This window comes from Dendrobates tinctorius, unplaced genomic scaffold, assembly GCF_039654945.1.
Source record: "Dendrobates tinctorius isolate UK_male_01 unplaced genomic scaffold, ASM3965494v1 ptg000265l, whole genome shotgun sequence".
Taxonomy (NCBI): domain Eukaryota; kingdom Metazoa; phylum Chordata; class Amphibia; order Anura; family Dendrobatidae; genus Dendrobates; species Dendrobates tinctorius.
In genome coordinates, this window is record NW_027361932.1 from 11,240,851 (window position 1) to 11,253,272 (window position 12,422).

Consider the following 12,422-nt stretch of genomic DNA (forward strand, 5'->3'; position numbering starts at 1 on the left):
GTGCATTGCTTACAGAGCTTTTTGGGGTAGGAGTCAGGGAGAGGCTCAGCGCATAAAGCGCACTCTTTATGTTTGGATTTCTCTTTTTCCTTCTGGAAGAGGGGAGACATAGTGAAAGGAGGGGGGGGGGGGGGAGAGGTCAGCTTAATAGGCAGAGTATATATATATTGCACACTCACCCAGTGAAGCTTTTTATTACCGGATTAGATGGCTGAGATCCTGTCCTAGGTCTTGACTCTCCCGCCTCGCTCCTGCGGTGCGGTGTCTGTCCTGGTAGCGCGGTCCCAGGAAGAGTTGCCCCCCGCAGAGTCTCCTGCAGGAGCGTGTACCTCCCCTGGGGATGGCATGGCTTCCTACCGCTAAGCTGCGGCGCTGTTTTAAATAGATATCTTTTTTTTTTTTTTCTTCTCCCAGAAGTCGCTCCTCCTCCCCGGGTTCACCCCGCATGCGCCGTTGCGCTCCTCAGCCATCATGCCCCGGAAGTTCACTCATTACTTCCGGGGCCTAGGAGCAGCTGCACCGGCCGGCTACCGTGCGGCCGCTTTTGCATGCGGCTTGCGCTTCTCCCGACGCTGCCGCCACCGCTGCCTCTCTCTCTTTTTTTTTTTTTCTCTTCGCGCCACTGGCGCACTTACCGCAGCGGTGACTCCTGCGTGCTTGGTACCGCCTGGCGCGCCCCTAGGTGAGACAGGGCGGCCATTCCCGGACCCGGTCATCACCTTTTAGCCATCAGACGAGGGGGGAGCCGTCAAACGGAGTCTCCCCCGACGCTGCTTCCAGACCGCAGCCCCTGCCGTTCTCATGGACACCGCGCATATGGCCCAGGTACGTCTTCCTGAAGGATCAATCCTGAGGTTCCCTGGGAACAGGAAACCAAAACTGAGGAGGAAAGGCGGACCGCCCCTTTTTATCTTCCTGTAGGGTTTCCTGTGCCAAGTGGGGCGGATCCGATACCTCCAGTGGGTGCTGTCGTGGCGAAGGGTAAAAGTAAGTAGAATAATTTAGTATGAGCAAGTTTAAAAGCTGTAATTATCTTGTCCGGGTAGTCAAATAATTTTTGCATTTTGATACACAGGCTTTATTTTGATGCCAATTTAATACTCTTCCTTTTTTTGGCAATATCAGAAAAGTTGTATTAAAAATATATATATTCTCTTGACTATTTTGCTTTTATTTATTTGCTGAAATATCATAGGGTGGAAAAAACAGGTAACACAATGTGAAGCCAATTTCGATCTACTATGCGTTATTCGCTAGGACTTGAGGAGTAAATGGCACAGCCACTGGATGAACCCTGTGCCATGTATATTATTGCGTGCCATGTATAGAGATCATAGTCTGACAGTATAGTAATGCGTGGAACGGCTCAACATGTAAATATGTCTGGCAGCTCGCAGGAGATTAAAATGTAAAGGATACTCATACTCAAAGGCTATCCTCATGCAGTCGATAGAAAGAGAGTTCTCTTCATCCTCGTTGCGGTGGTTGTGTCTAGAAACGTGGCGTTGGAGTGTGCCTACATCAGTCACATATTTCATCCTGCAAAACATTATGTCTATTAGTGTACAAAACATATCGAACACTGGTAGAACAGGATTTTTTGGGTTGCTTACCGTAAAATCTGTTTCTCGGAGTCTTCATTGGGGGACACAGAGACCATGGGTGTATGCTGCTGCCACTAGGAGGCTGATACTATGCACAAAAAAGGTTAGCTCCTCCTCCGCCGTATACACCCCACCGACCGGCAGGAAATTCCTCAGTTAGTGAGAAAGCAGTAGGAGAAGTAACGGAATAGATTGAAAACAGAACGAACAACTCAACTGTAACCAATCGACAAACATAAGAACAGGAGTTGTAGAACATGGGAGGGTGCTGTGTCCCCCAAAGAAGGCTCAGAGAAACAGATTTTACGGTAAGCAACCCAAAAAATCCTGTTTTCTCGTTCGCCTTATTGGGGGACACAGAGACCATGGGACGTCCCAAAGCAGTCCCTGGGGTGGGAAACAAACTTCCATCAGGCCAGTGGACTCACCACCGCGGCCTGCAGAATCCTTCTACTTAGGCTGGCGTCCGCCGAAGCGTAGGTGTGGACCCTGTAGAATTTCACAAAAGTGTGAACCGAAGACCACGTTGCAGCTTTGCAAAGCTGCAGCGCGGAAGCTCTGTGGCGCACCGCCCAGGAGGCACCAACCGCCCGGGTAGAGTGCGCTCCGATCCCTGAAGGAGCTGCACGATGCTTGACCCGGTATGCCTCCAAAATTGCCGATCTGATCCAGCGAGCAATAGTGGCCTTTGAGGCTGGGTGACCTTTCCTTGCACCATCTGGAATGATAAACAGAGAGTCTGACTTCCGCAAGGAAGATGTCCTGGCTAGATAGACTCTCAATGCCCTGACCAGGTCCAGCTTGTTCAAGGATCGCTCCCGAGGATGAGCTGGGCTCGGGCAGAAGGATGGCCAGGGTGGATAAAAATCTTGATTTTTTAAAAAAAATCAAAAAAATCAGATTTTTTTGATTTAAATCAGATTTTTTTGATTTAAATCATTTTTCTTTTCATAGACTTTAACCATCCCAGTAAAATGTCTGTTAAAAAAATAGGTTGTAAATTAATTGCCAGACTTACCACTAGTACTAGGCTCCTGGTGCATAAGAAGCTGTGGGGGTTCATTGACATTAGTTGTATCACTATCAACATCTTCATTTCCCTTCTGGTTGCAGTTTTCATAATGTGATTTCAAACGGCAAACAAGTCCTTGGATATCCTTTTGACAGTATTTGCACTTTGCTCTTGCACCTTTCTTTCCAAGATCTGCTGCTGGCATCTCAACAAAATGAACCCAAATAGGGTCTCTCTTACGACCTGCTGCCATGGCTCACACAGATCACTTATGAAGTTTGATTGTTACTACAGCCTGAGCCAAGTACTGCTGACTATCCAACAAGTTTGGGCATGTCAACTGAATGCAGGGAAAAAGAAACTAAACCAAAACTGAAACCAAGCTAGAAGTGTGGAATTAAAGGGGCAGTATGAACAAAATGTGGAGGCTATTAATAGTTTATACAATTAAGACATGCTGCTTTTAAACACCTACCTATTGCCATATAGTAAAACAAAAAAGATTTTTACTTACTTTGGGGTCCCCCCCTCACCCTGGCGTTAGATCGTTGCCCCTAGTTTCGTCCGTGTAACTATGGGCGCACATGCACACTGCTCTCACTTCTCATTTTAATCGTGATTTATATTAAAAAAAAACCTTTTGATTTAAATCAGTGATTTAAATCATGATTAAAATCATGATTTAAATCGATCCGATTTAAATAGAAAAAAATCTTTTGATTTAAATCGTGATTTAAATCATGATTTAAATCGGCGTGATTTAAATCAATCCACCCTGAGGATGGCAGAACAATGTCCTCATTGAGGTGAAACGAAGATACCACCTTCGGAAGGAAAGAGGGCGGAGGCCGCAGAACTACCTTGTCCTGATGAAGTACCAAAAAGGGAGAGCGGCAAGAAAGGGCCGCTAATTCCGACACACGTCGGATGGAAGTAATGGCCACCAGAAAGGCCACCTTCCAAGAAAGGAGGGCAAGGGAAACATCCCCGAGAGGTTCAAAAGGAGGACCTTGCAGAACCCCAAGAACGAAATTAAGATCCCAAGGATCCACGGGCGCTCGGTACGGAGGAACCGTGTGAGCCACACCCTGAAGAAAGGTTTTGACCTGGGGCCGGGAGGCCAGCGTCTTCTGAAATAAAATGGACAGTGCCGAAACTTGACCCTTCAAGGAACTGAGAGCAATCCCCGCATCCAGCCCTGTCTGAAGAAACGCCAGAACAGAAGGAAGCGAAAAAACCATGGCCGCGATGTCATTGGCCTCACACCAGGAGAAATAGGCTTTCCAAGTACGGTAATAGATCTTGGAAGAGGAAGGCTTTCTGGCGCGGATCATGGTATGAATCACTCGATCAGAGAATCCCGCCCGTTTCAAAACCTCGGTCTCAACAGCCACGCCGTTAAACTGAGCGACCGAGAATTGGGGTGGCAAATCGGGCCTTGCGACAGCAGATCTGCCCTGTCGGGAAGCTTCCAGGGGGCGTCCGCAAGAAGGTTGACAATGTCCGCGAACCAAGACCTTCTGGGCCAATTCGGGGCGATGAGGACGACTGGAATCCCTTCTGCCTTGATTTTCTTCAACAGCTTGGGAAGAAGAGGCAGGGTAGGGGAGCTCGAACTGTGACCAAGGAACGGCCAGAGCGTCGGCGCCCACTGCCAGGGGGTCCCGAGACCTGGACACGAATTGTGGTACCTTCCTTTTGAGGCGAGACGCCATGAGGTCTACGTCCGGGGTTCCCCACCGACGGCAGAGCAGATGAAACACCTCCGGATGTAGGGACCATTCCCCTGCCGCGAGACCCTCGTGGCTTAGAAAATCGGCGGCCCAGTTGTCCACGCCGGGAATGTGAACCGCGGAAATTGTTGGAACAAAGGTCTCTGCCCATTGAAGAATTCTGGACACTTCCGCCAGGGCTGAGACACTCCGTGTCCCCCCTTGTCGGTTGATATACGCCACCGCTGTGGCATTGTCTGTTTGAATCCTGACAGGCAGGCCCTTGAGGCGCCGTTCCCAGTGGACGAGAGCCAGAAGGATCGCTCGTATCTCTAGGACATTGATCTGCATAGCTGATTCCTGAGTCGACCATCGACCCTGAACAGTGTGATTGCGGAACACTGCACCCCAGCCGATGAGGCTGGCGTCCGTTGTGACAATCTGGGAAGAAAGGACCGCCCCGAGAGAATGAGGGGAGACGTCAACCACCAGTTGAGAGACCGCTTGATCCGGCATGAAAGACGAACCGGACGATCCAGAGACAGAACCGACCTGTTCCACCTGGACAAAATGGCCTGCTTGGGGGGCCTGGCGTGAAACTGGGCAAAGGGAACTGCCTCTATTGCTGCCACCATCTTCCCCAGAATCCTCATGGCTGTCCTGAGAGATGAAAACTGTGCGATCTGTAGTGATCGGACGCCCTGCTGCAGGGAAAGAATCTTGTCTTGTGGGAGAAATACCCTTTTGACCGACGAGTGTCGAAAAGAAGGCCCAAAAACACAAGGCGTTGAGTAGGGATCAGACAGGACTTTTTCCGGTTGACGATCCACCCAAAACTGGACAGGGTGTCTAGAACTTAGGCGGGCCTGATGAAAGGAGGGAGCCTTGATCAGAATATCGTCGAGATACGTAAAAAGAACAAGACCTCTGATCCACAACAAGGCCATCAACGCCGCCATAATCTTCGTGAAGACCCTGGGAGCGGTGGCGAGCCCGAAAGGGAGCGCGACGAACTGATAATGTTCGTGGTGAATCGCAAACCACAGGAACTTCGGATGTCCGGGAAATATGGGCACGTGTAGATAGGCATCTTGGATGTCTATGGAACACATGAATTCCTGCTCCTCCATGGAGGCAATCACCGAGCGAACCGACTCCATCCGGAAGTGGCGGAGGCGAACTCTCTTGTTGAGTAACTTGAGATCCAAGATGGGTCGAACCGCCCCGTCCTTTTTCGGCACCACAAACAGGTTTGAATAAAACCCTGTGAATCGTTCCGATTCGGGAACGGGCACAATCACCCCGGAGCTGAGGAGAGAGGCGATGGCCGAACCGAACCCCGGGATCAAGGCAGGATCCCGTGGCGGACGGGATTGGAAGAAGCGATCCCGTGGAAGAGAAAAACTCTATTTTGTATCCTGTCGATACAACCTCTCTGACCCAAGCGTCCTCTACTGAGGCGAACCAGACGTCGCTGAAGAAAAGAAGTCGACCTCCCAATTGGAAGGGACCCACGGAAGACCGATGATAGTCATGCAGACGTAGACCGTCCAGATCAAGACCTGGGTGGTCTTCCCTGGGAAGAGTGGGACCGCCAGGACGGAGTGGGCCTGAAGGAGACCTTCTTTTTTTCCTGACGTGCTTGTGGCCTTTGCTGGTTGGAAGGGTTTTCCGCCGCATTGAAACGGCGGAAAGACCGAAAGGGACGGAACTGACGCCTTGGAGGAGGTCTGCGAGGCTTGGATTGGGGGAGAAGAGAACTCGTACCTCCGGTAGCGTCCTTAATAATCTGGTCCAATTGGGACCCAAAGAGACGCACTCCTTGAAAAGGCAGATTAGTCAGAGACTTTTTAGAGGACAAGCCCGCCTGCCAGGCCTTGAGCCAAATTGTACGTCGGATTGCCACGATGTTGCTTGACGCCTGAACCGCGCAAGATGCGGCATCCAAGGAAGCAGAAAGCAGATAATCCCCCGCATGGGAAATCTGATTGGCAAGATCGGCCAAATGCTCCGGTTGTGCCTTATCCAGAATGCCCTGCCGAAGATCCTCTGCCCAAGCGGATATAGCCTTTGCTGCCCAAGATGAAGCAAAGACTGGACATACCGCCGCAGATGCCGCCTCGAAGGCAGACTTTGCTAGGGATTCTATGATTCTGTCATTAGAATCTTTTAGATACACTACACCCGACAGCGGAAGAACAGTATTATTAGAGAGTCTGGATACGGGAGGGTCCACTGAAGGAGAAGCGGCCCAGTTGTCCGTGAGCTCTTTAGCGAACGGATACAGCACGCCGAGACACTTTCCTCTTTGAAAGCGTCTAGTCGGATCTTCCCTTTCCTTGGTAAAAATCTTCCCAAACTCGGAATGAAAGGGAAACACCCTGGAAGGTGTTTCCGCCCGTCTGAACGAAACCTCCTGATCTGAGGATTTCGCAGGGGCGTCAGTGATGTCGAAGGTATGGTGAATCGCGGCAATGAGGTTCTGCACCGTAACCTTCATGTTCGCATCCTGATCCGAATCCAGCTCTAAGACCCCTTCAGATTCCAAAAGCGCTTCACCTGACTCGGGAGAGGAGGCCCGAGAGGGAGACTGCTGGGGAGTATGGGGTGAGGTAGGGCGAGGAGAGGACTCCGCCTGGAGATCCTGCCTGGGTCTCTTGCGACTGACACTGGCTGGCTCAGATGGGACGTCCTGGGACGTGCTAGGTCCCGCAGAAGCTCCCAAGGGCAACTTATCCAGAACGGCTACTAGGGACTGAGACACCTTGGTGAGGTCTGCCACCGACTGTGATAGGGAGGAGGCCCAACCCGGCCAGGGGGGCTCACTCACCCCTGGGGCTATGGATGGCTCCTGAGCGGCGTCGGGCTGGATTGGATTGCTACAGTCCAGGCAGAGGGGAGAGGACTGACCTGAGGGAAGTTTGCGGTTGCACGAAGAACATGTGAAGAATTTGACTAGGGTGCAGGGGAGGGCCGAAGAGCGGGTACGATCAGCCTTAGGGATAGACATTGTGAAAAACCTGAGGTAGTGCCGGAAGGTTGGGGGACAGAGGGCGGAGAAGGGTCAGTCTGCCGTGCAGAGCTACTCACGGTCCGGTGTCCCCAAAAGCGATGCTGCTCAACCTGTCCGGGGATGCAGATCAGGGAGAAGTCCGGCTGGCCGTCCCAAAGAGGCAAAAAGCTGCTTGCAGAAACTGCTCAGGGGCTGGGGAGCCTCTCCAGCTGCGTCCGGCTGGCAGGCTGTGAAGATGGCGCCTGCCTGTAGAAAAGCGCGGGTCCCGGGGAAGGGCGGAGCTCCTCGCAGGGTTAATAATTGCTGCCCTCTAGCCATAATATGCTGGGCAGGAGAGGGAAAGGCGGGGGGAGGGCCTGGGGAGAGCGGGAGTGAAGCCCGCTTAGTAGAAAGGGGCGGCCCGAACACAAGCCGGGGCCTAAATTAGTTGCGGCGGCCGCCTGTCAGCAGGGGGTCGGCGCGGAAGACGCGTCGCAACACCGGGCTGCGTCCCTGCCCAGAACTGCCCGACTCCAGCGCTACCCCTGCCGAGATGGAAAAAAGGGGGGGGGAGCGCAGAACGAGGCCCGTGAAGACCCGGTGCCTGCATGGATGTGGTGACCGTGGGGGGATGCGGGGCGTGCAGGGACCCTAACGTGGTCCCCCTGGCGACCGCTCCAAGAGAAAACGCCGGGGGAAGACTGACATACTCACCCAGGCAGGGGGCCTTACAATAAAGATACCTGAAAATCCCACGCTGTCTGTCTCTATGAAATCCGCGCCTCATCCAACCTTCAGGCTCTGGTAGGCGAGAGGGTGGGAGGCGGGGGGCAAGGACCGTCCGTGCGGCTGGCACCTACTTGTGCGAAGCTCCTGGTCCTGCTGCGGAGACCTATGAGGATACGGGGTGGCAGTACACGCCGTACTCATAGTCTCTTTGTGGGAGTACGGATGTGACTGTTCACTCCGTATCCCTCCGGAACCTGCAAAGAAACGACGCACACTGAGGTAGATATGGGTCTAATAAAAGACCCGTGTCCACCTCCTACTGACACTAAGCTAAACTGAGGAATTTCCTGCCGGTCGGTGGGGTGTATACGGCGGAGGAGGAGCTAACCTTTTTTGTGCATAGTGTCAGCCTCCTAGTGGCAGCAGCATACACCCATGGTCTCTGTGTCCCCCCAATAAGGCGAACGAGAAAATATTATTCCAGCTCAAGTTAGTGGCGTTAATATATACATATACATTATGTGTGCGTGTGTACACATATCTATATCTCTCTAATAAATGTAAAAATCAAGTAAAATACAAAACCACAGAATGGTTGAGTTGGAAGGGACCTCCAAGGTCATTGTGCCCAACCCCTGATCAATGCTGGGGATTCATTAAACCATCGCAGACAAATGTCCATCAAGCCTCTGTTTCAAGACTTCAACTATAGAATCATACATATATGTAAATATAATATCTAGGAATCACTATTCAAATTTTATTTTAAAATCAATACATCTTAACGGCTAATAAATCTGTCTATATAAAAGTAGTATTAAACTTACTGAGTAATTCTGTCTTGTACCCATTGGTCAGTCAGACCAACAATAGACCACCTAAGTGAGGAAATGGAAAAAAATGAAAAGTATACATTTAGGCAGATGTACTTTTTTTTGATGGTAAGGGCTTAAGTACTAAAGGCCAAGCAAAAAAAAAACAAAACACTAAGTATAAAAAGAAAATGAGTGTGTGCGCAACCCTAAAGTTACCGAACCCAAGAAAACTCATGCTCAAGCCTGTAATGTACATACAAGTCAACAATGCCCATTTGAGGACTTGTTTGCTTGATAAATACAAAAATCACAACCAATGACTGATATAGTCAAGGTTTTAAAACCATTAACACAGACTACAACTTGTGTAGATTGTGAGCCATCACAGGCAGGGTCCTCTCTCATCCTGCACCAGTCGCTGACTTGTATTGTTTATGATTATTGTACTTTCTTTTTATTATGTATACACCCCGTCACATGTAAAGCGCCATGGAATACATGGTGCTATAATAATAAATAACTGTTATAAAAACAGCATTGCCAGAATCCCAATACGTTTAAATACCTTGAAAATACACATAGAATATAAAAAAGTAACTGTGATTTCAAGCAACTTTAGAGAATAAGGTGTCCTGTGTGTACAAGAGGAATAAAATTATGGCCTGTATTCATCAAATCTTTTACACCAAAAAAGTACCTTAAAATCTTTGAATAGGTGCAAAAATTTGTCGCAACCAAGAGTTGTGCCAAATTGTTCCTACTTTTAGAGTTTAGACACCAGTTTCTCCCAGCTCCGCCAAAATGAACTGGGGCAGGACGGGGGGGCATGGCATGTCTCATCTAATTCGTGATGAGCCGAGATGTTCCTTACGCTACAAATCGCATTCTAATCCCTGACTGGAGTAAGCTTTCTGTAGAGCAGAGGTTTACATGCACACTGTCAGTAATATGAGGTGCTGGTTGACAGGATGTAGGATCCCGAAATATATGTGGAGGAATTCACGCTTATGTTGAAGGATGCAATTAAATATAACTTTATTGCAAAATTAGATGTATATTAAATAAGGACAATCATCAAGGTGCAGGGAAAATGCGACAATAGTAGGTAACATTTAGACCCACAAGGATCTTGTTCACATTGCTATGGGAGAAGAAAACAACGTTGTGAACAAGACCCATGTGGCTACCTACTATTGTTGCATTTTCCCTGCGCCATGACAACCATGTCCGTATGTATCATACGTCTAATTTTGAAATAAACTTTGAATCAAAAGCATCCTTCAACACAAGAGTGTGCGGTGAATTCCTCCGTATAAGTAGAAAGGTTTCTGGTGTAACGCATACGGCACTCGTCAGACATTTGACATTCATGAAGAGGTGTGCACCTCTTCATGGATAAGGTGCGTCTGACTGTACAACACACCCCACCACCTCCCCTAAAGACCATCCAGAAAAAAAAAAATGTTTGTCTTGATGAATCAGGGCCTATATTTGGCCATTATGTGACTTATATTCTGCATTCTCACCAGTTTTCCCATTTACATGCCATATCTGTAACCTGCAATCAATTCTGAGCAGAAAGCAGTAAATGAGTTGCACTGATTTTTCCCATAGACAACATAGCACAGAGGAGAAGGCCTGCCCTTCATTCACTTTTTTAGCTCACAGAGAAAACTGCAGCAACATGGAGAATATTATACAGCAGAGCTGAGCTGTGTTGGTCTGAATCAACCTCTGATGTATGTTTTACTGCTTACCTCTGTTCCCTACCCTGCTCCTCACACCCCTCTCCTCTCCATAGAGGATAATGAGCTGTGTCACAACACCTGCAGTCCGTCTCCTCTGAGCAAGATGGAGCTGCTATTCTACAATGAATTCACAAATGAGTTCGGGAGGCAAGGAGATGTTAAGAAATGTCTGAAAATTAAGGAAGGTGGCTGATTTATCTGATAAGAAACAAAAGTTTCTTTTAAGTCTCCTGTATTGATCTATGCAAAGTTTGTTGAAAGTACAGGTCTGCTTGAAGCCTGACCTAACTAAGGCTAGGTTCACATTAGCGTTTGTGTGCGCAGCGTTTTGTCTGCATGCGCAAATGCATGTCAAAATGCATACAAACGCAAGTTTACGCCTCGTTTGTTATCCGAATCAGCTTATGCAAGACGGGAAAAAACACTGCGCTTGCATGTGTTTGCGTTTTTTCAGCGCATGCGTTCGTAGAATTTACTTGACACAAGCCACACCCAATGGGCGTGTCTCATTTACTGTACATGATTATGTGAAAAACGCATGCGTTTTGACCGCACTCGTACGCATGGCCTTGCGTACGCATGCGTTCCCATAGACAGTAATGCGTTTGACCCACTCATTCGCATGCACGACCATATTTGACGGATTTTTGCCGCTTCCAAACATCCAACATGTTGCATTCGCCGGACCCCGCTGCACACCGATAAACAACGCAAGCGTACGCTGACGCATGTGAACTGATGCAAACGCATGCCCCTGCGTACACCATGTTAAAGATAGGGAAACATGACACATACGGATTGCTGCAAATGAAACGCTGCGTAAACAGACGCAAATGTGAGACCAGCCATACTCCCACTTTTCTTCTGTAGTACTAGTAACACATTTGCTATGTACAGGCTACATCACTTACCATAACATGTCATTAGAATCCTTTGACATGATCCAGGCCAATTCAAACATCATCATAGCGGACTAGCAAAGCAAGAAGTCAACACAAGACATAAGCACAGAATGATAACACAGTCAAAAACAACTAATGGTTATATAAAAGCTTCATTGGGGGAATTCCAATCTCCAAGATCATATCACAATAGGCAGCAGGTGTAATATTAGCAAATGCTCCAATCAGAAATGTAGTATAGTTCTTCTGATTCGTTGTTGCTTACACCATGTGCAGAGCATTGCAGTAGCTTAGGTATCCATGGATACAACCACTTACAGCTAACTCTCACTACATGAATTGTCGTAACCATGGATACCTAAGCTACTGCAATGCCCTGCACATGGGGAAAGCAACACAGCAAATCAGAAAAACTATACTACATTTCTAATAGGAGGTATATGCTAATATTATAATTACACCTTATACATATTGAAACAGGATCTTTCCTAAGCGAAAAAAAAACTAAAAAGAACGAATAATGTGAGGTTTATAGTTCCGAAATGATCTTGAGAATATTTACTTTTTTCCACTTTTTCCTTGCTCTCTAATAAAGGGTTAAGAAGTGCTAAATTTCACCTAACCATACAACACAATCCAATTGAATGTTTTTTTACTATATTCTTATTGACGTCTGCATCCCATCATTAGCGATAATTGTTATCAAAATGACTTTAGCTTGTAAGGAGTATCAGTAGAAAAGGGGACATAGGAGTTTTTCAATTTTCTCTTTTGTTTTTCTCTCAGTCCTATTTGGGACCTGCTTTTTCCAGGACGAGTTGCAATTTTGAATGTCCCATTTTCAATTTACCATGCCAATGTACTGAAAAATGTGAATATAATTCCAAGTGGGTTGCAATGGTGAAAAA

General features: G+C 48.1%; 1 protein-coding gene across 1 annotated transcript in view; it reads right to left on the bottom strand.

Moving 5' to 3' along the window:
- Positions 1–12,422, bottom strand: part of CDC45 (cell division cycle 45) — a 78,488-nt gene that overhangs the window by 22,524 nt on the left and 43,542 nt on the right. The window contains exons 8-10 of the mRNA XM_073559093.1: positions 11,524–11,585; positions 8,877–8,927; positions 1,420–1,539 (exon numbers count right to left, since the gene is read on the bottom strand). Of these exons, the coding sequence (XP_073415194.1) occupies positions 1,420–1,539; positions 8,877–8,927; positions 11,524–11,585 (233 nt within the window). The remainder of the gene's footprint in view (positions 1–1,419; positions 1,540–8,876; positions 8,928–11,523; positions 11,586–12,422) is intronic.